General features: G+C 41.2%; 1 protein-coding gene across 2 annotated transcripts in view; it reads left to right on the top strand.

Annotated features, from left to right (window-relative positions):
* The first annotated feature begins 2,430 nt into the window (after nucleotides 1-2,430).
* PLXDC2 (plexin domain containing 2) overlaps nucleotides 2,431-25,443 on the top strand; it is a 419,623-nt gene continuing 396,610 nt past the window's right edge. The window contains exons 1-2 of one of the 2 annotated variants that reach the window (XM_061178854.1): nucleotides 2,431-2,519; nucleotides 3,333-4,103. In XM_061178854.1, coding sequence (XP_061034837.1) covers nucleotides 3,992-4,103 — 112 coding nt within the window. In that variant the 5' untranslated portion in view covers nucleotides 2,431-2,519; nucleotides 3,333-3,991. The other variant, XM_061178848.1, reaches the window with a different exon arrangement.

Here is a 25,443-nt window from a genome sequence, read left to right as displayed (position 1 = left end):
CTAAGTACTCCACAGCCTGTATTACATCTCAGTTTTTTCAAAACGAGCTTGATGGTTTCTTGAGTATCCTGTTAGCCAAGTTTCAATTTGGGAGAGATGATAGAGTTGGAGGTGGGATGAAATGGGTAATTGTAATTACCTTTATGCAGATAGTATTGCACTTGGAATGTGTAGAAATGGCTTTGAAGGTTGGTGTAGATAAGGGGTTGCGAACAGGTTGGAAATCTGTGCAGTCTTTAGCTCAGGTGCTAATGTCAGCCCAAAGTTCTCTGTTGGTGAGAATGATTCTGATATACAATCTTAAGATCTTAAAGGAGGGTGTTCAGTGAATTCCAGACCTTTGTCATGGACAAGGAACTCAAGTGCTGCTCCTTTGTGATTCCTGATTCATTTGTTCCTCAAGAGGTTAGCTAAAATTAAGCCAGTGAGTAAAAAACAAACAAAAAACCCCCAGCAATTCAGTTCTTACAACTATAGTAAATAGAAACAAAGCTCACTCTTTATAACTCTTCTCTTTAGTCAGATGGAAGATGAAACTTTTTCCACAGAGATATCTTAATTTCTCTCCATGAAAGTGAAATAGATTATTCTGTGGTGAAACATATATGGCAAACTTAGATCATTTAGGCCACAAAGTATACTACTTTTAATTAGCCAGGATTTTATATGAGTAATGAACTTTCCATTTCACTCTGAACATACCATCCTATATACATTTTAGTTGTTACTTGCTATAATGTGAAGGAAAAATAATTTTTTTTACAAATAATTATTGGTTGACATTTAAGGCAATGTACCAAAGCCTAACTTTATTTTGATGTTGTTCTTTCTTACTTAGTTCTGAGCACTAAATCATCATGCATGATTGATTTTTGCTTACCTGCATCTTCTCCCATACTAAAGTATTTTCTATGTGGACAGCTCTTCAGAATAAGATTAAGATATGAGTAAAATGAAACAGGACCAGTGAGATAGACAAAACACATAAAAGCCTCTTCAGACTTACTCTGAATTACCACTTGACTCCCTTTCGATTTTTGGCGTCAAATTTCCACTTAAGGTATAAAGCTTCAATCAGGAGGGCAAAGCATTGCTGACAACAAACAAGAAAATAAACACTGCTAATTTGCACATATAATAATAAAGGAAAAAAGAAAGAAAATGATACCAGGGAGAGGCAGGGACTTGTTTCTTCTCAGAGAAACAGGAAACACCCGTTTTTCTACTGTGAAAGGGGAGGGAAATATTCCAGACTAAAGAAGAGTTGCTTTCTTGAACTGGCTCCTCCCGGGTCCCCATAATTTTGCATATAAATGGGAAATGGGGCTGTACTGAACGTTTTAGGAAGCTTTCTGCAAGGATTCGTGAAGTAAGTGAGGTCAGTAGGGATACAGACAAAAAAAACGACGTTAATTAAATGACAATAAGATTTTGATAGGAAGATTCATTTTTCCAACTTACTGTTAAATAAGTATCTCAGGTACTCAACTTTGGATGTAATGTTACATAGAACTTAACTCTTGGATGAGCATAAGTAAAAGAACCAGGTTTTCTAAGTAAGGTGAGGAGGGGGAAATCACCTGGTTGGGAGAAAGCTCAGGAGAGAGGAAGTAGCATTAAAGAGTGTGTGTCCATGACGAGTTTACATATTCCAAAATAAATAGCAAACTGAGTACTGGATTGAGGAAAACATGCTACACTTCCTGTTTCTCTTCTGCTCACCAGCTAAGGAACCATGAGAAAGGCATTCTTTCGGCATCAAATTGGCAAGAGTAGTTTATCTGGATCCACTTCCAGTGGGTATTGAGACAAAATTAAGGTGGTATTGATGGCACCCATACATTTTTTAGAGCATGGAAAAGACTGGACAAGAATAGACTAACAGGACCTTTTGCTCTTAGAACACTGAAGCAAATTCTCCATTTGATTTAGGACACCCTCTCTCTTCCTTTCCCTCTCTTTAATTTAAGAAGCATAAAGTCATGTGCTTTGTGCCAGGCACTGTTCTCAATTCTTTAATTATTCAGTGTTAACTCATTTAATCCAATACAACAACCTTATAAGGGCATAACTACAATTCTCCCCTGATGGATGGGGAACTGAGGCACTAATAAGAATATTGCTCAAAGCCATATAGCTATTTAGTGGGGGAGGTGGAATTCTAGCCCAGTCTGGTTCTAGAAGCTGTACTTTTTTTAACCAATATGCTGCTTTCCTTCCTTTCTTTGTATTTACCCCTTTAAAATAAGGTTAACTCTGCGAAATAAGGTGTAAACTTTCTGAAAGGGCTGGAAAGGGTTAACGCTGAAGCACTTCCGCGAGCTGAAAAAACAAAAACAAACCAGCCAGCGAAAGCCTGTTAAAGCCCCCGTAGGAAATTCAGTGGGCCTCCTGTTTCTTTAAACTCTCGCTTTCGCTCCCGCAGACACTTTACAAAGCCGCAGCGGCGGGTCCAAGCTGCCGCGCGCCACCTTCCTCCACCCGCCCGGCGGGCCGGGGGTCCGAAGGGGCTTCGCAGGGTCAGTAAGCGAATACGGGCTCAGGTTTGCATTCTTCACACCCCAGCTGCCGCCGCACACGCCCTCCCGGGAATGGCGAACTGTAATTAACCCTGTAGCGCCCAGGAAGACCCCACCGGCGGCGAGCGCCCGCAGGGTCGGCTGCTGGGCCGCGATTCCCCGCAGGCGGGAGCGAAGGCGGCCCAGGGCCAGGTGGGTGCGGGCACCGCTGGCCCGACCGCCAGGGGTGCGAGCCGGGTGCGGGGATGGCGCCCGGGCAGCGCAGAGGTGCCGTCCGGCGCGCCCCTCCTAGCTCGGCTTTCACGCCTCCTCTCCCGGCGCGCCAGGCCGCCGGCTGCCGGGGGGCACGCCGGGCTGGAGTTGCCCTCTCACTCCCCCTTGCCTTGCTCCCCCGGTTTAATCTCTCGGCGACTCCTCTGCCAGCCCCGAGGAAAGTGCAGCCATTGGACAGGTCGGTGCTAGCTGCCGGTTTCGGGGAGGAAGGTGGGAGACGCCTGGAGGAGCAAGGGGGAGGGAAGCGGGGGATGGGGGGGGGAGGATGCAGCGGCAGATCTGGCAAATTGCGAGCTGCCTTCCCTCCCCAAAGTGTGGAGCTGGAGTGCGGGGGAGCGCGGCGGCGGCGGCGGCGGCGGCGGCGGCGCCTCCTCCGCCACCAAACTCCGGGGCTCGGCGGCGCTTGGGGCCACCTCCTCCTTAGCCAGGAGGAACCCTCTCCCGATAGGTTTCAGCCTGACTTTTCCCTCCCCATTTCTTTCTTCTTCCTCTCTCTCTCTCTTCTTTCCCCAATACATTTTTCCTGCCTTCGGACCTCAGACTGCTGCAGCCCGAGCCTTCCCAGGGCTCAGCTCTGGGGCTGCTCATCCCTCCGGCTGCGAGCACGGACGCACGCCCAGCGTCGGGGCGAAGAAAAGAAGAAAAACTTGTCGGAGGGGTTTCGCCATCCCACAGTGACACCCTTCCCGCAAACCCAGACCTTCCGCGGGGGCCACCCTAGGACTGGGGAAAGTTCCTTCCGAGCCGACAGCCCTCTTGGATTTGGACAGGCACCCGCGCTGGCTGAGGAATTAGATCTGTTTTGAACCCAGTGGAGCGCGTCGCGGGGGCTCGGAAGTCACCGTCTGCGGGCACCGGGGTGGCGCTGCTTGTGCGGAACGGAGAGTTTGCCAGCCCCAGCTCAAGTGGCCTTTCGTCTCCGCAGTTGTTGTGTGTCTGGGGTGAGGGCTGCGAGTGTCGTGGCAAGTTGTGAAGAGAGACCTGGAGGTCCGGAGAGGACCGTGCTCCCCTCGCGCTCCCTTCTTCCTCTTCCCGGCTCCCGGGTGTGAAGTCCCAGAGAAATTTACAAAGGCCTCTGCATCCCGCCGAGACCAGTCCGCAGCGTTCGGCCCCGTTGTCCCCGTTCCCAGCGGGAGCCCCGGGGCACAGGGTGCCGGAGAAGTACTGGCGGGGAAGGGGAGGGAGGTCGCGGCAGCGGCATGGCGAGGTTCCCGAGGGCCGACCTGGCTGCTGCAGGAGTTGTGTTACTTTGCCACTTTTTAATGGACCGGTTTCAGTTCGCTGAAGGGAAGCCTGGAAACCAAGTCAATGGTAAGATGCACTTTCGCTTCTTGCTTTTGTGCCCAGCTGAAGACCTCTCTGGCACCCCGTTGTCAACCCACTCCCTCCCTACCTATGCCCTTGGCAAAGTTGTTGCAATTGCATTTCGACTAAACTTGGGCGTCTCAAATGGGCAGAAGAATGTTGGCTGGATGAGTAGGGTGGTAGGGTCTGGGGGTTAGTTATCTTAAGGATTTACCGCTTGCTTCACCTGAGTGGCTGGCAGGGAGTGGCCCTGACTCCCCGGACGCGCCCAGAGAGCGCTCTGGTGTTAGAGCAAACCTTCCGCGGATACCTCGCCCAGGAGCTGGCAGCCCGGGCTGTGCCCTCCCCGGCTCCGCCTCCTTCCCTGCTGCCGGGATAAACTGAGGGAGTGCGTGATGGGGGCGGTAGGTGGTGGACGTGGTGGCAGCCGGGGATTGCAGAGCTCCCCTCTGCTGGAGAAGATGCCCTGGGGCCGCACCTTCCTGCCCCAGGCGATCCCCACCTCAGCTCCCTCTTGCTGTCGGGGGCTGAGCGGGCGCTGGAAGTGGGGCGGGGTGGGTGCAGCGGGACGCAAAGGAAGGAAGGAGGCGGCAGCGGTGGAGCGGGCGCCCCTCTGGAGACCAACCACTGGCCCCATTGTCCTCCGCTGGCCGGCTTCGCAGACAGGCCTGAACGTGCAGGGCCTCCTCCGAGTGGCCTGATATTGCCCCCACGCGGAGCCCCGGCCCCGCACGTTCCCAGGGGTGGCTGCTGCAGCCGCCCTGGGCCCGCCGGCTCCTCCTGGCGAGGCGCTGCTGAGCCGGAGGTCCAGCTGCCTTCCGGACCCTGCCCACTGTGAACCGGGTGCCTGCTCCCCGTTTCTGCCCCTCGGGAAGAAATGGATAGACTTCGAGAGGAGGTGAATGAGCAAAGACACTTACAGGGAAAAGAAAAAGGAAATAAAACCTTGTTGATGAGGCTAATCAAGGTTTGCTTTTGTTCTGTTTTAATCCTGAGGAGGGGAAACGGTAAGTGATTCCTCAGGAAGTATACTGGCGTCCGCAAATGTCAAGCCTGCCAGTCGCAGATGGAAGGCTAGGGAGAGCACCTGGGGATTCCAGGTGAGGTGAATCTTGAAGGGAAGTCCTTGAATGAATGTTACCGAGCTGAGACAGCCGAAACACTGTGTCTGCCCCTGGTGTAAATTCTTATGGAGAAAGCACGGATTCTGACTCTGCTCCAAATTATGATTGGAGGGTGTGTGTGTGTGTGTGTGTGTGTGTGTGTGTGTGTGTGTTTGGGGGCGGGGGGAGGGCGACAAGATGACAACACTTTTAAAGCTGTGAATAAAACGCAAGTTTCCTGGCTGTTTTGTCTTTATCACATATAATGGCTCTGCATAGATGGACATAGGTTGTTCTTGACTAGGTATTATTTATATCAATAGATCATACCTTCTGTGTATTTCTCTGATACATTTCATTGGTAAAAAAAAAAAAGACTTGTCTGGGAAGCTGCACATGTATTTTAAAAAGTGCAACAGTAGTTTTCATGGGCATCTTCATGAAATAAGTAAATGCTTCAAGAAAGCAATTTACTTCTTTCCAAAGGAGGTTAGAGAGGTGCGTGTGCCAAAAATGCATCCCAAGTTGTTTATTTGAAAACCTCTTCGGCACTGGAAGTAAATAATGCATTTACAGTAAAAAAAAAATAAAAGGTCAGCAAATGTTTATTTTTTTCCTGAACTTTTTTTCATTAATAATATGTTACTGAGAAAAGAACAATACATACAATAAGTTTACTATTCTGAGTTCTCAAATTGAGGATAAAATTTACTCCACTCTAAAATTGAACATATAGTTAAAAGCCTTTGCTTTGGGGAATATGAAATACATAAATTGTTCAACATAGATCTGCAGGTATTATAAACCAGTATTTCTGGTGGAAAACTAGAAGCCCACATCTTTACAGGATTGAGTAAAAAAGGAATAGTTTTATATTTCTCAGCAAATTTTTTGAGATTTATTACAAAACGAAGTAACTTCTTTCCTGGATATCAGTCTGCATTAATTTTATTAAATAATCTTGGAATTAAATGGTTAGCCTACTGTAATACCTAAAATACAGCAATGAAATGGAAGAAAAAATATAGTTTCCTTTGTAAAATAGTCTAGCTAAAAAGTTCAATACAGGAAAATTTTTAAAAGTCCGACAGTCTTGGAATTCGGCATGTAGCAATCAGGATTTTTTTACAGACATTTTGGCGGGGGGTGGGGGCAGGGGAGTCTGATTTCATAAAGGACATTTTTTATGCATTCCTTTAGAAATGCTGCAGTTGACTTTGTTGCCACCAGAGGGCAGAGAAACCACTAATTTCCTTCCCATTCTCTCCCAAACCTGAGATGAGTGATCCTCAATATTTTGTCTTTCCTATGTGCAGTATTTTTTGATATTTCAACTTAAAATTCATAAATGAGTGGCAATTTAAAGCAATGAGAGTTTATTATAGTTCCCATTTTCGTTGGAATTAAATATTTATTCATTTATTATTTATATAGTACTCCCTACAGGTAGACTTACACCACACGAATGTATTCAAGGTATAATCAGTACAGTGGAAAACCCCAAGTACTCTCTTTCACATCACTGTTGGCAATTATTAACACGTTGTGGAATTTCCAAGAGTATACTTCAAAATTATCTCTCTTGTGATTAAAAGTTCATTATATAGTGAATTTTCTTTTAGGATTGAATGTATTCCATGTATATCTGAAAAGTATTTGCCCACGCTAAATAGAATACCTCAACCAATGTTTAGAGAAAAATAAGCTTAGAATAATGTTAAATTTTATGAATCTCAAAAATCATTTCCATATTGTTATACATTCATCTTTATACCCTGAACTGATTGAAAAACAGTTTAGTAACAATGTCAAAGGAGAAAGATGCAGTAATATCTTGTAGAATTCTAAAATTTAAATCAGGAAAAAAGGCCTAAAATATGTAGTTATATTTTGGCCTGATTATTGCTCTTAAATGTGATTTAATGCAACAAGGAAGTTCATGACCACTATAGAGAGAGCAATAATAGTTTAGGACCACAAGGAATTTTCACTTTTTAAACTTTCTAATATTGCTGTGTTCTAGAAACAAGTAGTTTATTTTTAGCAGATCATTTACATTTAGTTGTTTTTCTAGTTGGATATTTTCCTATTATTTTCTGCTTTCATTAGAGTTAAAAAACTTAGTTTGAAATATTACTAATTTGTGGAGTTTGCTATAAGAGTATCTCTGTTGAGACATGCTGTCACTAGTATAAATTTTCTAACTATATGCAGACATACCTGGAGCAAAAGATTAAGACGGGTTAATTCAAGCGAACATCTCTATAAAATGGGCATGGGTCAGATTATTAGAAAATCACAGGTTTTTTTAAAGCAATGACTCTTGACTGCATACAGAAATTTTTTAAATATAAAATGTGAGAGTCTCTTTCCTTTAGAGGATAGATAGAAGTTGAAGCCTGAGGTTGGGTAAGTTTGGAATGAGACATAACTGTGATCTAGAACACTTAATTCAGAAATAAGGTTTGAAATTCATGGATGTTTGCAGAGAGATTTGGGATTATTACAATTAGGACAGTTTGTGCATTTCTTAAGTTTGATCTTTAGAAGCAGGTTCTTATCAAGGAGCATGTGCCTGAGTAAAACTTAGGAATGGAAAATACTAATTTGCTCCCCACAGATTTCCTCTCTGCAAGAATCAGATACTTTCATGCAGAGATGTAGATACTATGGATTCTTTTCAATAGTTTTGGTCTCAGTTTTTTGCTTCCTAAAAGGTATCTCCTATTGTAGAAACAGTATATTTATGAAGATGAATGAATTGGTCAACTGTGACCATGAGATCTAAAGTCTCGTGTTGGTTCTCCACTACATTCAATACAGTCTCTTCACCATGGCCATTACCGTGAGGCCTCAGACTGCTTTCCCACCTCACCCTCCCCTGCGTGTTTTTAACAGTCTAGCCAAATGAGGCTCCTTGATGTTCCCAGAGTATGTACCAGGTGCTACCGCCTCCATGCCGTTCCTCCTGCCCTTCCTTCCCTAACCCATCTCCACCCATCCACCTTCCACTTTTTCGTACAGGCTTATCTCCAGTGACACCGTTCACAAAAGGATGAGGTGCCTCAGAACCCTCCGAGAACTCTAGGCCTTTTTTAAGGCACTTGTTTGACTCTGCTTGGTATCGTAGGAGTTAGTTTGTTTCCTTCTCATTTTGGCATCTCTTTTTCATATATTCCTTTAGACCATATCAGGCTCTGTTGGCATTCACTTGTGAATCCCCTGTGGCATCTGCCACACAGGCATGCAATAAATAGTTGTTGAACTGACTCAACCGACTGGAATTAGAGTTCAAGCTGGACTGTTGAGTAGACTGTCACCTTGGGAGACTTTCATACTTCTTGGTCTATTTATGACTTTCTTCCATAAGTAAGATAGAAATGAAAATACAGTGGGCTTCAGAGAACAATAGTTTAAAATGAGAGAATAGGATCCAGAGGTCTGTCATAATGGTTCTGCTGGATGATATTTACCTTAAACCTTCTGTTAATAGATGAACTTTCAAAAAGTTCATTCCGCCATTCTGCTATACTTCTGGTTTCTGACTGTATTTTCAGAAACCAAAGTATAGTTCTTAATCTAATACCTTAAAGTACAGTGTGTGTATATATATGTATATGTGTGTATGTATACATAATATGTATATATAGTGGTGGTGCTCTGTTTTCAGTGGAGACGAACACTATTAAATAAGTTTGGTTCTTTGTGAAATTACTTTTGAACTGAATTGTGCTTAGGCCTCATGCCATTAACCTACACTGAAGGTGGCTTTAAAAATATAGTCTCCTAAAACTTGTTATGGTGGCTGTTACTGGGGGAGGTGGTATGGTGCAATGCATTGCACAGTATCTGCTCCCCAAGTAACAGAGAGAGACAGACAGACACAGAGAGAAAGATCTTGTGTCTTAATAACAGATATAGTTGGTCTTCTTCTGCACTGGTTTGTTTGCATCTTCTGGACATTATAAATAGTGACCAGAAACATTACTTTTAAAAAATGTGGTTTTTTGAAAGCTCAGAGCACAATTTGTGGCCCACGTCCAACAAGTATATAAACCTTCTGGCCTGCATTTTTTGTACTGGTTTACCTGGGTCTTCATCTTATCTTTCCTACTCTCATTTAGCTTTGTCCAGCTTTTCTCCCTTAAAATCTTGTATTTGTTGTAGAGATGGGAAATAAGTAAATAAAAAGCAGTCACCATAATACCTAAGGTTGTATATTACGAAGTTGCTTTTCTGCTTTCTTTTAATCTGACTAACTCCGGTCCTTTGCCTTCATTCTGAGCACATATTTATATTTCGCAAAGCTTTAATTATCTCTTCACAGTATTGCACTCTGAGAAGTCTTTCGTCTTCACTGAGGTTCACACAGGATGTCTTCCCTCACTATCCTCCAGACAATGATTCTGTTCAACTGAGGAAGTTGCTGCAGAATGACAGACTAAGTAGTGATGCTTCTACTAAGACAGTTTCTCCCACGATTTATTGTGTCATATATTGCCTGGCCAAATGAACAGAATAATATCTGAGGAAAGAATAGAATATAAAGTATTCTACATTGTATTGTAACCAGACTTTGAACCCACTGCATATTTTTTCTTTGGTTTGTTTTTATTTTGCCCTCTTTAATTAAAAAGGTGGTAAGATATGGATTGATGGTACAGATATGAGTATTTAAATAGAATTAGAGGTCTTGTCAGGAGTCTGTTAAAAATTGTAGATCTGAACATGGGGTCAGAAACTGTGTGACCTTCCTTGAAATACAGTCTTGTAATCCCTTCCTCCAGAGGCCATCCAAACACATCTAAGCACTAGTAACTCTCCTTTCCCTTCCAAATTAAAATCAGCTGTCCTCACCGTTTCTGCTTCAGGCGTTATAGTAGAAAGTGGCCAGTGATTTTGTCAAGAGAGGGTCATAAAGGCAGGGATGCAGAATGACTTCTATTTTACTTTTCTGGAATCTTACGACTTAGTTCCTCCCTCTTCCTCCACCTATTATTTTTCACTCATTAACTGGAAAATTTCCCTAGAATACATACTACTCAAGGTCTCATCCTGCTTAGCTGATTGAGGCTATGAGACTATAGAGAGACTAATGAGAATTTGCCCTGCGGATAAACTGCATAAGAATCAGAATATTTAAAAGCCAATTTTCTACATATTCTACATTTTCTACATATTCAATTTTCTACATTTTCTACATACTGGAGTGTTCAGTGATAGGAGAAGTCTACATAAAACTGATAAATTCTCTCTCAGCTTGCTGCTTGGTAAGTACACCCTGGTTTATTTAGATGAGGATAATGTGTTCTTTGGTCCAGTTGGAATATGGAACATTCAACATGCAATGATGTTTTTTAGATAGTAATAATATCCTTCTGTGTTTATATGTATCTGTTTGTAGCAGTAGCTCCCAACTTTTTCTCTCTGAAACCGTAATTTGGACCCAATAAAATATTTATTTCCCTAAACCCTAAAAGGGAAGTAAGACAGGCAGAATTTATCATTTTACAGTGTGGAATTCATAAGTAATAATGATTTTCAAGAGGTAAAGTAGTTCTGTAGGTTCATTTAGGGTATAGCTCATGCTAAGTCTATATACATTAACATACATATTTGCATAATTCTCTCCAAGATACAACTTAGACTGCAGCTACCACTGACCCCATGAACCTGATTATTCAATTGGTATATTTTTGTTTGTTTAAAAGAGCCCATTGACCTTACTGCAGGCATAGCAGTATCTGACTTCTTTTGGTTGCCCCCTCCCCTTCTCCTTTTGTTATCCATTTCCTTCAATACGTTGAAAAAAGGATCTATGAAGAAATTACATCACTGTAATCTGCATTGCAAAATATTCATGAAAAAGTGTATATGAAGTAATTTTTGCTATACTAACTCATATTTTAAGTGCACATGGGTTCCTGATATTTAAATGAATCCTGTTCTGAACTTTTGATTAAAAAAAATCTCTTAATTATTTTGCTAGTCCATAGTTTTATGTTTAAAATTAGGTATAGTGACTACATATGCATACTTCTTTCAAGAATTATATCATCTGATATTAGCTATTTAATTTATTTTAAGTGAAGTATAGTTGACTGATATTAGCTATTTTAATTGTGACTTTTTTATTTTATTTTTTAAAATTTACTTATTTATTTATTTATTTATGGCTGTGTTGGGTCTTCGTTTCTGTGCGAGGGCTTTCTCTAGTTGTGGCGAGCGGGGGCCGCTCTTCATCGCGGTGCGCGGGCCTCTCACCGTCGCGACCTCTCTCGTTGCGGAGCACAGGCTCCAGACGCGCAGGCTCAGTAGTTGTGGCCACGGGCCTAGTTGCTCCGCGGCATGTGGGATCTTCCCAGACCAGGGCTCGAACCCGTGTCCCCGGCATTGGCAGGCAGACTCTCAACCACTGCGCCACCAGGGAAGCCCCCTGGAATTTGTACCTTTTAACCACCTTTGTCACCATACAAAGATGTTACATTATTATTGACTATATTCCCCAAACTGTACATTTCATCCCTGTGACTCATTCATTTTGTTAACTGGAAGTTTGTACCTCTTAATTTCCCTCACCTGTCAGTGCTGTTTTGAACATTGGTGCTGTAAATATCCTTGCATACATCTCTTCATGTTCATATGTAGGACTTCTATTTAGAAGTAGAATTCATGGGTTATTGGGGCTGTGAATGTTCTGCTTTAAAATATAAAACCTGGGATAAGCCCTGGTAGATCTTCCAAGATAAAGTACTTCAAAGATAAAGGCGTGTGGGACCCTGGTAATTATCCCTGTGCAGATATCACAGTCTTAATTACTTTAGCTTATAACAAGTCTTTACGTCTGGTGGGACAAAGCTGTCCTCCTTCTTCTTGATCTTCAGAAGTGTCTTGGCTATTCTAGAAGGCTCTTTGCTTTTCCATATCTATTTTAGAATAAACTTTTCAGGTTTTGCTAAAAACTCTGTTGAACTTTTGATTGAAATCACATTATATCTCAGAGTCATTTGGTAAAGATTTCAATTTCTGAACAACTTGGAGACGATGTAATTTCTTTTCTACAACAGCTAAAAGCCAGAACAAGTACCACTGCACTTCATAACAAATTGTTAATAGCGGTTTTTTGGCAAGTGACCTTTTTTCATTGAAATTATGTCCTTAGATTGAGTGCTAGTGCTGTTTTCCTGATCACATCATGATACTAACCATACAACTAATTGTTTCTTAGGAAATAAGAGGGGAAAACCATAGGTTAATTAAAATGAAGAACCCAACTAAGGAAAAGAATGTTAATTCCTAACTTCTTAGAAACTACCACAAATGACAGGTGGTTGCCAGGCAAATAAACATGGAAATGACACTTCTACAGGGTCATTCTAGTAACCTATCTCTGGACCAGCATAGCAGTACCAAGCAAGACTTTAAATTTGCTGCTTCATAAGAATTAGCTCTGATGAGAATGGTGAAATCCTCTGGATTTAGGATTCTCCTTCATGTTTGCTCTTTAGCTAATTAATATCAATTCCATGGCCGATTTACATTGAATGAGAGTACACTTTACAAATTGCTACCATTTAAAGATAATAGATTTATGATTTTATTTAGACTGTAGGCATTTATAAATTAAAGGTTTGTAATTTGCTTGATTTGAAATTCCTAACTTCATCTCCATCTCAGCACAGTTTAGAACTGGCCATTGCTCTGAACTCATGCATACTGATTTGGATATTTTTAAATCAGGAGTAAATGGACAAGCCAGGCAGGCTGTTTCATTTCTTTGTTATTTAACCTTCATTATCTTTTTAACATCTGTGTTCATTTCAGATATTTTTAAAAACAAGCATGATTCAAAGTCATTTGCAGATGATAGTCTCATTGTCTGGACATTGCAAAACAGCTTTATGCAGGAAGCCAGATTTGTGCAATCTCAGTTTTCTCAAGCTGTTTTTAGAAGAGCCGTTTGTAAAATAGGCACAGCCAATAAGAAGCTGATTTTTCTAAAACCAAGCATGGATGTTTGACTTGAGACTGTCTTTCTGTATCCCCAGTTCCCTTATCCTTGCTCTGGCAGGCACCATCATTTCTAGCCTAGTTCATTTCAATAGCTTCCCACCTTCCCTCCAACATAGTCCTGCTGGAATCCATTCTTCATTCCATGGCCTGAAAGATCTTTCTGAAATGAAAATCTGTGTCACTCCTCTGCTGAAAATACCTTCCTGTCTTCCTAAGGGTCTCGCCCTAGAGGTCAAAGCCCTCAGTAACCTGGTCCTGGTTTACCTCTCCAGGTTCAAATGCATCACTTCCTCCGTTATACTCTCCCAAGTTTCCCATACTCTCTTTCCCTAAGAAACTGCACATGCCATTCCCTCTTCTTGGAGCACCCTTTCCTCCTCTTCTTGGCTATTTGTCCTTCAGGTCTCAGCTTCATCTTGATTTTCAGCATTATTGAATCATTTCTCAGTGTTTCTCTGCCAGGTCCAAGTCTGAGATGAGTACCTTGCCAAAGTGCACTGTACACCTCCTCATCTTGTCACTTATCGTCAGTGGTGTAACAGGCTGTGCCTGCACTTGACTGTGAGCTGCCCAAGACAACAGGCTGTATGGGACTGATCACCACTGCATCACTAGCTCCAAATATAGGAAGCCCTCTTTGAAAATTTGTAGAATGGAGGAATCTGATTAGTGTTCCACTTTGTATGATGGTACTACGTTTGTTCAGATTTATCACTCAGGCAAAGAGTTTTGTTTGTACCTTATTTCTACATATTTCTTTGGGCAGAATTTCTCAGTCACAATTTCTGTAACATGATACCTGGGATTTAAATACCCATGATTAAAATGTGTAGAGAAACCAGAGATTGAGTGGCTTCAGAGTAAGGGAATTTGTCACATGCGTTTGTGAAGAACTGAGAATTCATTTACAAATGATGGTTTAAGAATGATCAAGTCACGTAGTAAGCTGGGAAGAACAGAGAAAGGGATACTTTAATGATTTATAATCCAGCAACTTGAATTGTCTGATAAAGTATTAAAATACATTCGTTTCCTTGGAGAGAATTCCATAGTTAAAAAAAAGATGTATGGATAAACAATGAATGAAATAGAAATTAGAGACTGAACTATGAAATTTGCATGAACAGCTTTCCAGGTATTTCAAAGCTAAAGATGCATACTGGGAAATGTTCCCTGAAATTAGATACTTACAAGAGTTCCAGATACAAACCATTGGGCGGCCTTTGAAACATTTTTTCAGCGAAAGAGTCTTAAAGGTCTCCTAATACTGCACACATCATACCTTTTGTTAGGTCATTAATTTGTACCCAGAATGTGAGTTAACTCATTGATGTGAGTTAAGCCTTTCTGAGGTCTTGAACATGACCTGCTTGCTGAAGTTTTGGTCAGAATTTTTCATATACTCAACAACTTGTATTTGTTACTCTCCAAGCACATTTTTCTCACCTTGCCTTTTTATTTACTGCTTTCCTAGAAACACTCTCCCAAGTTCTTCCTATATTCCACACTAATTTTATGGAGTGAACATCTGATAGTTTTATCTGCTCAGTATCTCTTACACCCTTCTTCTGGTAACAGTACCTTCTCATTCTTTGGGAATGTTCAGTCTTTTAGAAACAGCACCTCACCATCATTTAGGAATGTCATCTCTCCGACTCTGTGTTGTTCACCTGGGCCTTTTATCATAATGTCATGCTTCTCCAGACAGTTCAGCATGTGTCCCAAAGGTGGACACTCATAATAACCTTTCATCTTGGACCTCAGGCCAATTAATTCTTGCCTAAATGTAATCTACACATTCTAGAAGAAAGAGGATCTTTTTAAAAAAATTATTCTGGGGGTTGCTGCATTGGGAAGATATACATCTAAAGCCATCTATAGATAGTCTTAGACTTTCTGATAGCATAAATCAGAAAATTACTGTGTTTTTTTTTTTTTTTAAGGGTGTTGGATTTTTTTTTTTTTTAATTTTTATTTTATTTATTTATTTATGGCTGTGTTGGGTCTTCGTTTCTGTGTGAGGGCTTTCTCTAACTGCGGCAAGTGGGAGCCACTATTCATCGCGGTGCGCGGGCCTCTCACTATCGCGGCCTCTCTTGTTGCGGAGCACAGGCTCCAGACGCGCAGGCTCAGTAGTTGTGGCTCACGGGCCTAGTTGCTCCGCGGCATGTGGGATCTTCCCAGACCAGGGCTCGAACCCGTGTCCCCTGCATTGGCAGGCAGATTCTCAACCACTGCGCCACCAGGGAAGCCCAAAATTACTGTTTTTAGTTGAGATGTATTACTTGCCACTGAAAGAGTCTTGTTTTCAATTATATTGACAGAGTTTTCAATTATATTGTCAGAGTTTTCAATTATATTGTTATGTGAATAATTATTTGATTGAAGACTATTTCTCCTAGTAGATTGTAAACTCTGTGAGGGTAGGAACCCAGTTTGTTTTACTTTTTTGTTTTCTTAGCACTTTTCAGAGTGTTTGGAATACAGAAGTTACTCGATAAGTATTTGTTAAATGAAATTTTTGAGTAAGTTCATTTGGAAAGTGTCCTCTCAGTGACCGTTAAAATAATTCAGTGCTTAGACATTAGGTGAGATTCATCAGATAAGTCAAAAGTTGCGACTGCAATCGATTTTTCCCTGTTGGTTTTCTTAAGTAATTTTTTGTCCCTTTCTCATTGTACAAATTAAATTCTCTTACCTGGGTCTTATTTTTCTACTCTTTCTTCATGTTTAATTTGGTGTCTTCCTTTTATTTTCCCTGCAGTTCCTATTATTTTATTTTTCTTATGGATCTAGATATACATTCCAGGAAGTAGAAAGGAGAAAACCTTAACACATCATAGCTTTTGTCAGGCCATTAACCTGTACCCAGGATTAAGAGGCAAAAAAGCGTTAAGCAGAAAATAGCTGATCCATAGCCAGTGCTTATTCATTTTATTTTTATTTTTTATTTTTAATTTTTAAAAAAATTTATTTATTTATTTATTTTTGGCTGCATTGGGTCTTCGTTGCTGCACGCGGGCTTTCTCTAGTTGAGGCGAGTGGGGGCTACTCTTTGTTGCGGTGTGCGGGCTTCTCATTGCGATGGCTTCTCTTGTTGCGGAGCACGGTCTCTAGGCACATGGGCTTCAGTAGTTGTGGCATGCGGGCTCTAGAGCGCAGGCTCACTAGTTGTGGTGCGCGGGCTTAGTTGCTCTGCAGCATGTGGGATCTTCCCGGACCAGGGATTGAACCCGTGTCCCCTGCATTGGCAGGCGGATTTTTAACCACTGTGCCACCAGGGAAGTCCCATTTTATTTACTTAATATTTTTTTATTGGGATTTTCCAGACCATTAAAAATTTAAAAAGAAAACAAGAATAGTAAGATTACATTTCAGCATAACACCCAGCACATAGTAGCTTCTCAATTTAAACTTGGTTGACTTACTTACTGAATAAAGGCCCCCAAAGTCTGTTTTACTTCTAATTTTAAAATGCATTGACTCATTCCTCTATCTATTCACTTATTCAATAAGTAATCAATTTTTTTTTTTTTAAACATCTTTATTGAAGTATAATTGCTTTACAATGGTGTGCTAGCTTCTGCTTTACAACAAAGTGAATCAGTTACACATATACATATGTTGCCATATCTCTTCCCTCTTGCATCTCCCTCCCTCCCACCCTCCCTATCCCACCCCTCTAGGTGGTCACAAAGCACCGAGCTGATCTCCCTGTGCTATGCGGCTGCTTCCCACTAGTTATCTATTTTACATTTGGTAGTGTATATATGTCCATGACACTCTCTCACCCTGTCACATCTCACCCCTCCCCCTCCCCATATCCTCAAGTCCATTCTCTAGTAGGTCTGTGTCTTTATTCCCATCTTGCCACTAGGTTCTTCATGACCTCTTTTTTTTTTTTTTTTTTTTTTTCCCTTAGATTCCATATATATGTGTTAGCATACTGTATTTGTTTTTCTCTTTCTGACTTACTTCACTCTGTATGACAGACTCTAACTCCATCCACCTCATTACAAACACCTCCATTTCATTTCTTTTTATGGCTGAGTAATATTCCATTGTATATATGTGCCACATCTTCTTTATCCATTCATCCGATGATGGACACCTAGGTTGCTTCCATGTCCTGGCTATTGTAAACAGAGCTGCAATGAATATTTTGGTACATGACTCTTTCTGAATTATGGTTTTCTCAGGGTATATGCCCAGTAGTGGGATTGCTGGGTCATATGGTAGTTCTATTTTTAGTTTTTTAAGGAACCTCCATACTGTTCTCCATAGTGGCTGTATCAATTTACATTCCCACCAACAGTGCAAGAGTGTTCCCTTTTCTCCACACCCTCTCCAGCATTTATTGTTTCTAGATTTTTTGATGATGGCCATTCTGACCGGAGTAATCAATTTTTTAAAAAGTGAATGGAGGAATAAATTGATGCCTTTATTAGAAGTGAAATAGGCTTGTGTAGGTTAATTGGAAACCTAGCCATTCTATCTCACATTCCTTACCCGTAAGTTGGGGACTGCCATATATTACACATTTATGTGTGATGCCTGCTTAAAATATATGACATTTCCATGATATGATTGAAATCCATTTATAAAGTTCTGTTCACCTAGTGGTTTTCATATTAGTTCAGCTGTTCCTCCAATGGGGTAATTTTAGTTGGAAGATGTTTTTGTCCAGTCAATTTAATTTCATAATTCACTGTTTTAGATAAAAGTAAAAAATGGTTTCTATTCTTAAGTGATGTGATCTACAGGGAAACACGGACATGGACATAGCATGAGTCTAGTAGGAGAACTACGGCAGGGGTCTGGCAGGGGTGGGCTTGCGGGGAGACAGCATTTGATTGCCTTACGGTTGTGGAAGGAAGCTTCTGATGCCAGACAGCCCTGGCTTGGGTCCAAACCTTGGCTCACAGTTCACCAGCTGAGTGACCTTGTACGAAAATATTAACTCCTGGAGCCTCCATTTCTGCATCTGTAGTAAGGGAACAGAATTACTTATCTGCAGTGACAAATTTCTGTTCTCTGCAGGTTTGGTGGGGTTGCCACAGAAATATAAGGAAGTGTGGAAGCAGTAGGTTGAGGGAAGACTGTAAACAAGGGGAAAAAAGGAGGGCAGAGCCAGGGAAGGAGTTCTCCACAGCATGGTGAGGCGACTGAGGAGGCTTTCAGCACTAAGTTACGATACTAACTACTGAGGTATCCATGTTTCAAACTGCCTGAGATAAAACCATAGCATCTTTGGTACAGTAGTAATCCCACGCAGTGGTACTGTTGCAGGTGTAGGAAGCATTAAGGCCAGTTAGCACTGCGGATGGCCACGTGAGCAGCAGATGGCATGCAGAGGCCCCTCCAACAGGCTTCGACTTGCACAACTAGGTCCTGGAATACAAAGCACTGCTCTTTCTCGCAATCCTCCCTCTCTCTCAGCCGTAGCCTAGGGGAGGCTTTGGATTTGAATAACATTATTCCAATAAAACGTACATTAAAAGAACACTCAAAGAATTTATTTTTAACAAACTCATGTTGTGTAAAGTGAGATGAAGCTCCCAGAAACAGTTTTCTTTTCTTGGCCTGGGCTGAGGACCCGAAATAAAATTCTACTGTGTCATCTACTTAGAAGCAAGAAAATAATTCTTTGACCTTATTAACATACTTGCTTCTAGGGATAAATAAACTGCTGTATAAGATCACACAACTCCCTTGGATGAATGACCAGTTAACTTTTTTGGATTGCGACGTTCTATTTATGAAGAGACCCAAAATGCTACGTGTGTCTTAGTGAATTTATCTGAAAAGGTAAGCAGTATATGTGTAAGAGCCTGACAGCTATCCTAAGATTTCATCAGTGAATGGAAGATAAGAAATGTCAAAATTAGAAATGAATAAAAGCCTTTAAATATCCAGAGTTCCCTGAGCAGTTCCTATTTAGCATTTTTCCACAGAACTACATGGAGGCCTTTGGTGTTTCTGTCAGGACAGCCCTACATACATGGGCGGAAGAAGTGGACACACTCACGGTGCTATTTGAGAGCCATGAAACAACTCCTTGTTCCTATACTACTGTCACCTACACTAGTGTGTCAGTGGCCGTTAACTTTAGAGAGTCATGTTTTGGGTTCAGGTAGTGTGTCTTGGAAAATATCAGTATTAAAAGGAGGAGCAATGGTCACCGACGGCCTTTCTGTTTGAAACCTTGTGGAACAGAGGTGGTAAAGAGACAGAGTGTCCAGGTTCAAACAGACCGGACAGGCAGGCCCCTGGTTAGACCAACAACAGCAAGAAGTCATTAAGAGTGTATGTGGGCATGTGCATGCCTGTGTGTGTGTGTGTGTATGTGTGTGTATGTGAAGGTGTAGGGGTTACAGAGGCAGAGGAGCAGGAATGCCAAAGGGGGCCTGAGAGAGAATTGCTAAAGAGAGGTGGGTGGGCTCTGAGGACCAAGCCAATATACGATGTCTCTGTGTGTGTATAGGGCATAGTGCTTAGGGTACCACTTTAATACATGTCTGCTGTTACAGTGTTTGCTCATATAATCAAAAGTGAATACAGTTTTTCAAGATACCCAAATTACACAGTTGGATTAGCCTATAAACTGGAAGAAACTGGCTTAATTATATTATGATTAATAGGAACAAGGAGTTGTTCCATCACTCTCAAACAACACCATGAATGTGTCTTATATTATGAATTACATTGAAATTAATATGCCATGAATTTGGTGTTGATGAAGCTTAGTTCGCAGAAGAATTATTTATTCATTTACCAAACATTTGCTAGATGTATTCTATGTGCCAAGCATTGTGCTGCAAAGAGATAAAAAATATAGTCCTTGCCAGGTAGGGGTTACAGTGCATTATTCAAAATAGGAAGGTAAAGAGGTAATTCTCAGAAAATGTGGGGTGAGAGAAAGAGGGAGGTCCGAGGGGAAGAGGGGAAATGGGCTATGGACGAGAAAAAAAAGGACTATAGGATTTAGATTAAAGGGTCAGGGAAGGCTTCCTGGAGGAGTTGTTTCAGTCTTGCTTTGAAGTGAGAGTGAGATTTAGGAGAGTGGAGAAGACAGAAATACATTTCAAACAGAGGGAGTAGCCTGGAGGCAGGAAAGGGCATGCTGTCTGGGAACTGCCACTGCCTGTGGGGAGAGACGCTGAAGGACAGGAAAGGTCTGCTCAGCCACAGAAGGTTGTTGAACTCTTTCCTGAAGGTTACAGCTGGCCAGTGACGGACTTTTGTCAGCTGAGTGACAAACTCAGATGGGCCTCTTAGGAAGGTCTCTCTAGTATTGGTATGGAGAGCAGATAGGAAGGAGCAGACCTGGAGACAGACCAGATTTAGAAACTACTGGATTAATACGGGTGAAAAGTGGTGAAGGCTGCCAATAACAGGAGACAGTCTAAGATAACGCCCAAATTCCCCAGGTGCTTTAGGGGATGGAAAGATGAGTTCAGCTTTAGACTTGTGGAGTACTGAGATGGTTATGGGGCATCCCAGGGGAGATACCAACTCTACCAGGTGGTGGTCTTGGACAAGATTGAGATGTTGAATCATCAATATATAAGTGATTGTGGAAACCAGCCAAGAAGCATGAAAAGACGGAGAAGGGCAGAGGGTCAAGGTCAGAATCCTAGAGAGGTGGTTTCGGAAGGGTGTGTGGAGGAGGGCGTCCAGGAGGGAGAATGAGGAGAAGGTACCTGGAGAGGGAGGCTGAGCTGCTGGAGGAAAAGCAGGTCATTAGAATTGGCGAGGAGGGGCATCTGGGAATTGAGTAAGACTAAAAATTTAGCTGGGGTGGATGAATGGGGGCTTGCTTTTGCCAGATTTCATAAGATAAGTGATGAAAATATGAGAAGGTAGTAACGTGGATGAAACTACAGTCTTTAAAAAAAGCATGTCTGGGAAAGAATGGGTGGAGAGGAAGCAGCCAGAGGGGAACCTAGTGGCAAGAGAGGGTTTTGCCAGAATGGGAGATTTGAACCTGCTTATAGGTATGGAGAAGCAGCCAGTAGAGAGCTAGGCAGATTGAGAATGTAACTGTGCTATAAATACAGTAAACTATGTTACGAGTGTTGTCTCTAGGAAGATGATCACAGCTCTCCCAAAATGTAGCTTGACTCACGGAATCCTTTATTATATCACATGTAAGAAAATTGCTGTGGCATCTAATAAAAATTTAATTAAGGCTTGAATGATTTCACATTTATGTAACCTGAAGTCATCAAATCCATGAAACCTCTGAAATAAAATAAAGTTTGTTGGAAAGAGAATTTTATCTTAAGAAGTAGCAGCAGGAAAAATGAATGTTTCATTTATTTTATCAGTTTAACCTGGGCTACAAAATGTTTGTAACATGATAACGAGATAAATTACGTTAGAAAAAAGGGCATTTAAAATAACTTGTTTAGTTTTCATGCACTTTTGACTTTAAGCGAACATCACACCCTGAAGGAAAAGGGAGTAATGACTTCATTGTTCTTTTACCAATAGGTAGACCAGGAATTAAAATAATAAACTAAGGAAAGAGAGTTGTTTTTCCTTGCTGTAGTTCATTTTTATGGCTGTTTTCAAGATGAATTTTTATAGTGATTAAAAAAGTGCCTGGCACATAGTAGGTACTCAGTAAATAATTGTGAACTATGAGTTTTCTAAACTTTATTTGTATTTAAGCAATCAAGGAAATAAGATCAAAATATTTTTTCATAAAAACTTTGGAGCTCTCTTCTCACTAAGAAATGGTGAACTCATAAAAGAGGTATTTATTTTCTCCCAATATTGCCTTCAAGGCAAGTTAGAGTTTTATCAACAGTTGTTTTATAAAATTGTTAGAAGACTTTAAAAGGACTGGTTGTTATCATCTGTAACATGATACCCGGCAAGACATTCCTAACCAGCTTGAAGTTAAAAAAAAAAATAAATAAATTATCGGCCTTATGCAAGTTTGAAATTAAAAACAGGAATAAAGTTAAAACCAATAAAACCTTCTTAGCTGTAGGTTATCTTTCAGGAAAGATTATAAATTTGTTTCTCTTAGTAATTGGAACATTGCTCCATGCCTTCAGTGTGTGTATGTGTGTGGGGGGAAGGGACAGGGGAAATGAGTGAGTTGGGAAGAAAGTAAAAGATGAAAAATGACATGGCTTAGGTTGGGTTCTGATAATTTAACGGTATTTGTGGATATACCATAAGGTAGTTACTTAGTTTGTGCTTTCGTAAATTATCTGTCCAATTTTAACTTTGCAATGCATTGCAAAGACCAAAACAACAAAATGTAAAATTAGTGAATTTGTTTCATAAGACATGCAGAAATGCTAATGTGATTATAAATGTGCCTCCATCTACAGTGATCCTTCAGCTTGTAACTGAACTTGTTAGGTCATTTATCATTGTTCGTCTATATAAATGGCTTTGTCATATGCTTTCCTGTAAATCAGAAACACAGGTCTCTCCTTTTTGTTTTTTTAAAATTTCTTGTTCACTTAAAACTCTTTAATATTTAACCTGACAAGATATTAGTAAAAAGTCACCAGCATAAGACCATTTAGTCTTTCTATCACTTGTATTTTGGTAAAACAAGAAGAAAAAAATAGTTATAATTCAGTGAATTTATGTCACTTTTTCTTAGTAAAACTTCCAGGCTCTAAATGCCCACTTGCGTGTCTAGAATAGATGATGTAATGCTTTGTTAATGTATAAAATAATTAAAACAGCACAAATTTTGGATATTTTACGTATTTTTTGTTAACTTTGACTCTGTAGTGTTTTCTAACATGTAATAATAAATACAGCGTTTGAAATTTGTAATCAAGTATATTTAAGTCCAAATAAAAAAGACAAATCAGCTTGTTAGCCTCCTTAACTTAATGGAGGTTTTGAAACAGTTTTGAGAAGTGTAAGCTCAAATGACCTTAAGTCAATTATTTAATCCTATAGAGCAAAGATTGAAGTATTAGACTGATATAAAACACCTCAACTCGCAGCTTCCATCACTACCAGAAGGTCCTCTGTGAGGTCTTCTCACAGTCCCTTGCCCTTTTTCTGAGTTCCTGCATGTATTGTGTGCACCTGTTAATCTGCTGATGAGTTGTACATTTCACTTAATAATTGCTGCCTGTGTTAAGTCTTGTTTCTCTGGCGTTTGCTCACCATTTTGCAAGGAGGGACGCAGGTATCCAGCCGAGTCAGTACTTGTGAACTGATTTACTTTTCCTTAACCCTGGAGGTTAAGGGACTCAATATTCTTCCGTTTTCAACAATAGCAGTTTGGAAAGAGTGAACTGCAGAGCTGACTTTTGGTTTGCCCGCTGCTGGTTCTTTCTCCTGTTCTGCCTGTGGGCACTCCCATAGTGGGCAGAGGGGTCCCCTCCCACCATGTGCTGGGTCTGGGTCACAAGTGGAACCCATGAGTGGTGCTGATTGGTAGCCGGGATGAGGGAGTCAGATATGGATCTGAACTCAGCCCCACCATTTCTTGGGCTGTCAATTGAGCACCTGCTTCATTGTTCTTCTTCTTAGTTTCTTTCAATAATGCACCAAAGGGTTATTGGAAGATTTAAACGAATAATGTATGCAAACCACTAGCTTTTTTACAAAGACTACTAGCTTTTGGTATAACCCACAACTACAATAATAATAACAACAATAATAGCATCTAATTTAATAAAGTTAGGACTCTTATCAACAAATGCAATCTAGCTTGAACTAGCTTAATCAAAGCAGGAATTTGGGGGGAAAGCCTCACGGATCCCAAGAAGCACAATGTGGCTGGGCTTCAGGGACAGGGTTTCCAGTCAGAGGCTCTCTCTCCGTCTGTCATTCCTGGACCTCTCTGCCTTTCTGGTCAGACTTCCTCTGCTTGGCTGGTCCACATGGCAGGACACACAGTGAGTCTCATCTTCAGGCCTCAGCCACTGTGGACCACTCCGGAAGGGCTTAGCCTGATATATTCCCAGTCTGGAGTTTAAAAGTCCTGTCAAAGGACTTCCTCGACCACCTCAGGGCCATGGCACTGTGGCCAGAAGGCCAGGTTCCGTTAAACTTTACCATGGTATAATATGAATGAAAGCACGGCGCTCCCTTGTTTAAAGCCTTCCAATGACTTTCCATTGAAGTCAGTGTACAATCCAGCCTCTTTCCCATGGCCCACAAGGCCCTGTGTGGGCAGCACACCCCAAGCCCCACCTACCTGTTTGATCTCATCACAAACCACAGTGTTTATTATTCACTTCCTCTCCCCATGCAGGTCCTCCTGTTTCCTTTTTGTTACTCAGGTCTCAGTTCACGTGTCATCTTTTAATAGTGGTCTTGCAGACCACCCAGTAGACAGTGGCCACTCTCTGAAATTACCTTTTTTTTTTCCCTCCATTAAAACATTTGTTTCTTTATCGTTTCCACATAATGTTCTCTCTGTTGCCATTAGATGGCAGGGACCTGGTCTACTGTTCGTTGCTGGATCCTTAGCCCAGGGCTTGGCACACTGCGGGTTCTCAACCACTTTTCATTTTAGGAATGATCTCTCTTCTTGCAATGCAGATGGAGCCAGACTGGGATTAGGGGCAGCTCCATTTCCGGAGGGAGAAGAGGGGATGGTTTGAGTAAGCAAACCAAAGGGCCACTACACACTTACATGGCACTTTAACCCTATGAAGAATTTTACCATATAATATTTCATTTAATCTTCACACCCACACCAATATTTTCCCCCAAATTTTAAAATTGTGGTAAAATACACATGACATAAAATTTACCATCTTAACCATTTTAAGTGTACAGTCCAGTGGTATTAAATACATTTATAATGTGATCACCACCATCCATCTCCATAATTCCTTTCATCTTGTTAAACTGAAACTCTGTACCCATTAAACATTAACTACTGATTTTCCACCCCCAGACTCTGGCAACCACCATTCTACTGTCCATCTCTATGATTTTGACTATCCTAAGTACTTTATATAAGTGGAATTATACAGATTTGTCTTTATCTTTTGTGACTGGCTTATTTCACTTAGCATGATTTCCTCAAGGCTCATTCGTATTGTAGCATGTGTCAGAATTCCCTTCCTTTTTAAGGCTGAATAATATTCTATCATAAATACAATTCATATTTTGCATATCCATTCATCCATTGATGGACATTTGGGCTACTTCCATGTTTTAGCTACTGTGAATAATGCTGCTATGAACTTCTTCCCAATAAGGGAATAGAAGGTCCAGGAGATGAA

The sequence above is a fragment of the Eubalaena glacialis genome, chromosome 2 (assembly GCF_028564815.1).
Source record: "Eubalaena glacialis isolate mEubGla1 chromosome 2, mEubGla1.1.hap2.+ XY, whole genome shotgun sequence".
Taxonomy (NCBI): Eukaryota; Metazoa; Chordata; class Mammalia; order Artiodactyla; family Balaenidae; genus Eubalaena; species Eubalaena glacialis.
Note: the sequence above shows the minus strand (reverse complement) of the source record. Positions and strands in the feature narration are given on the sequence as shown.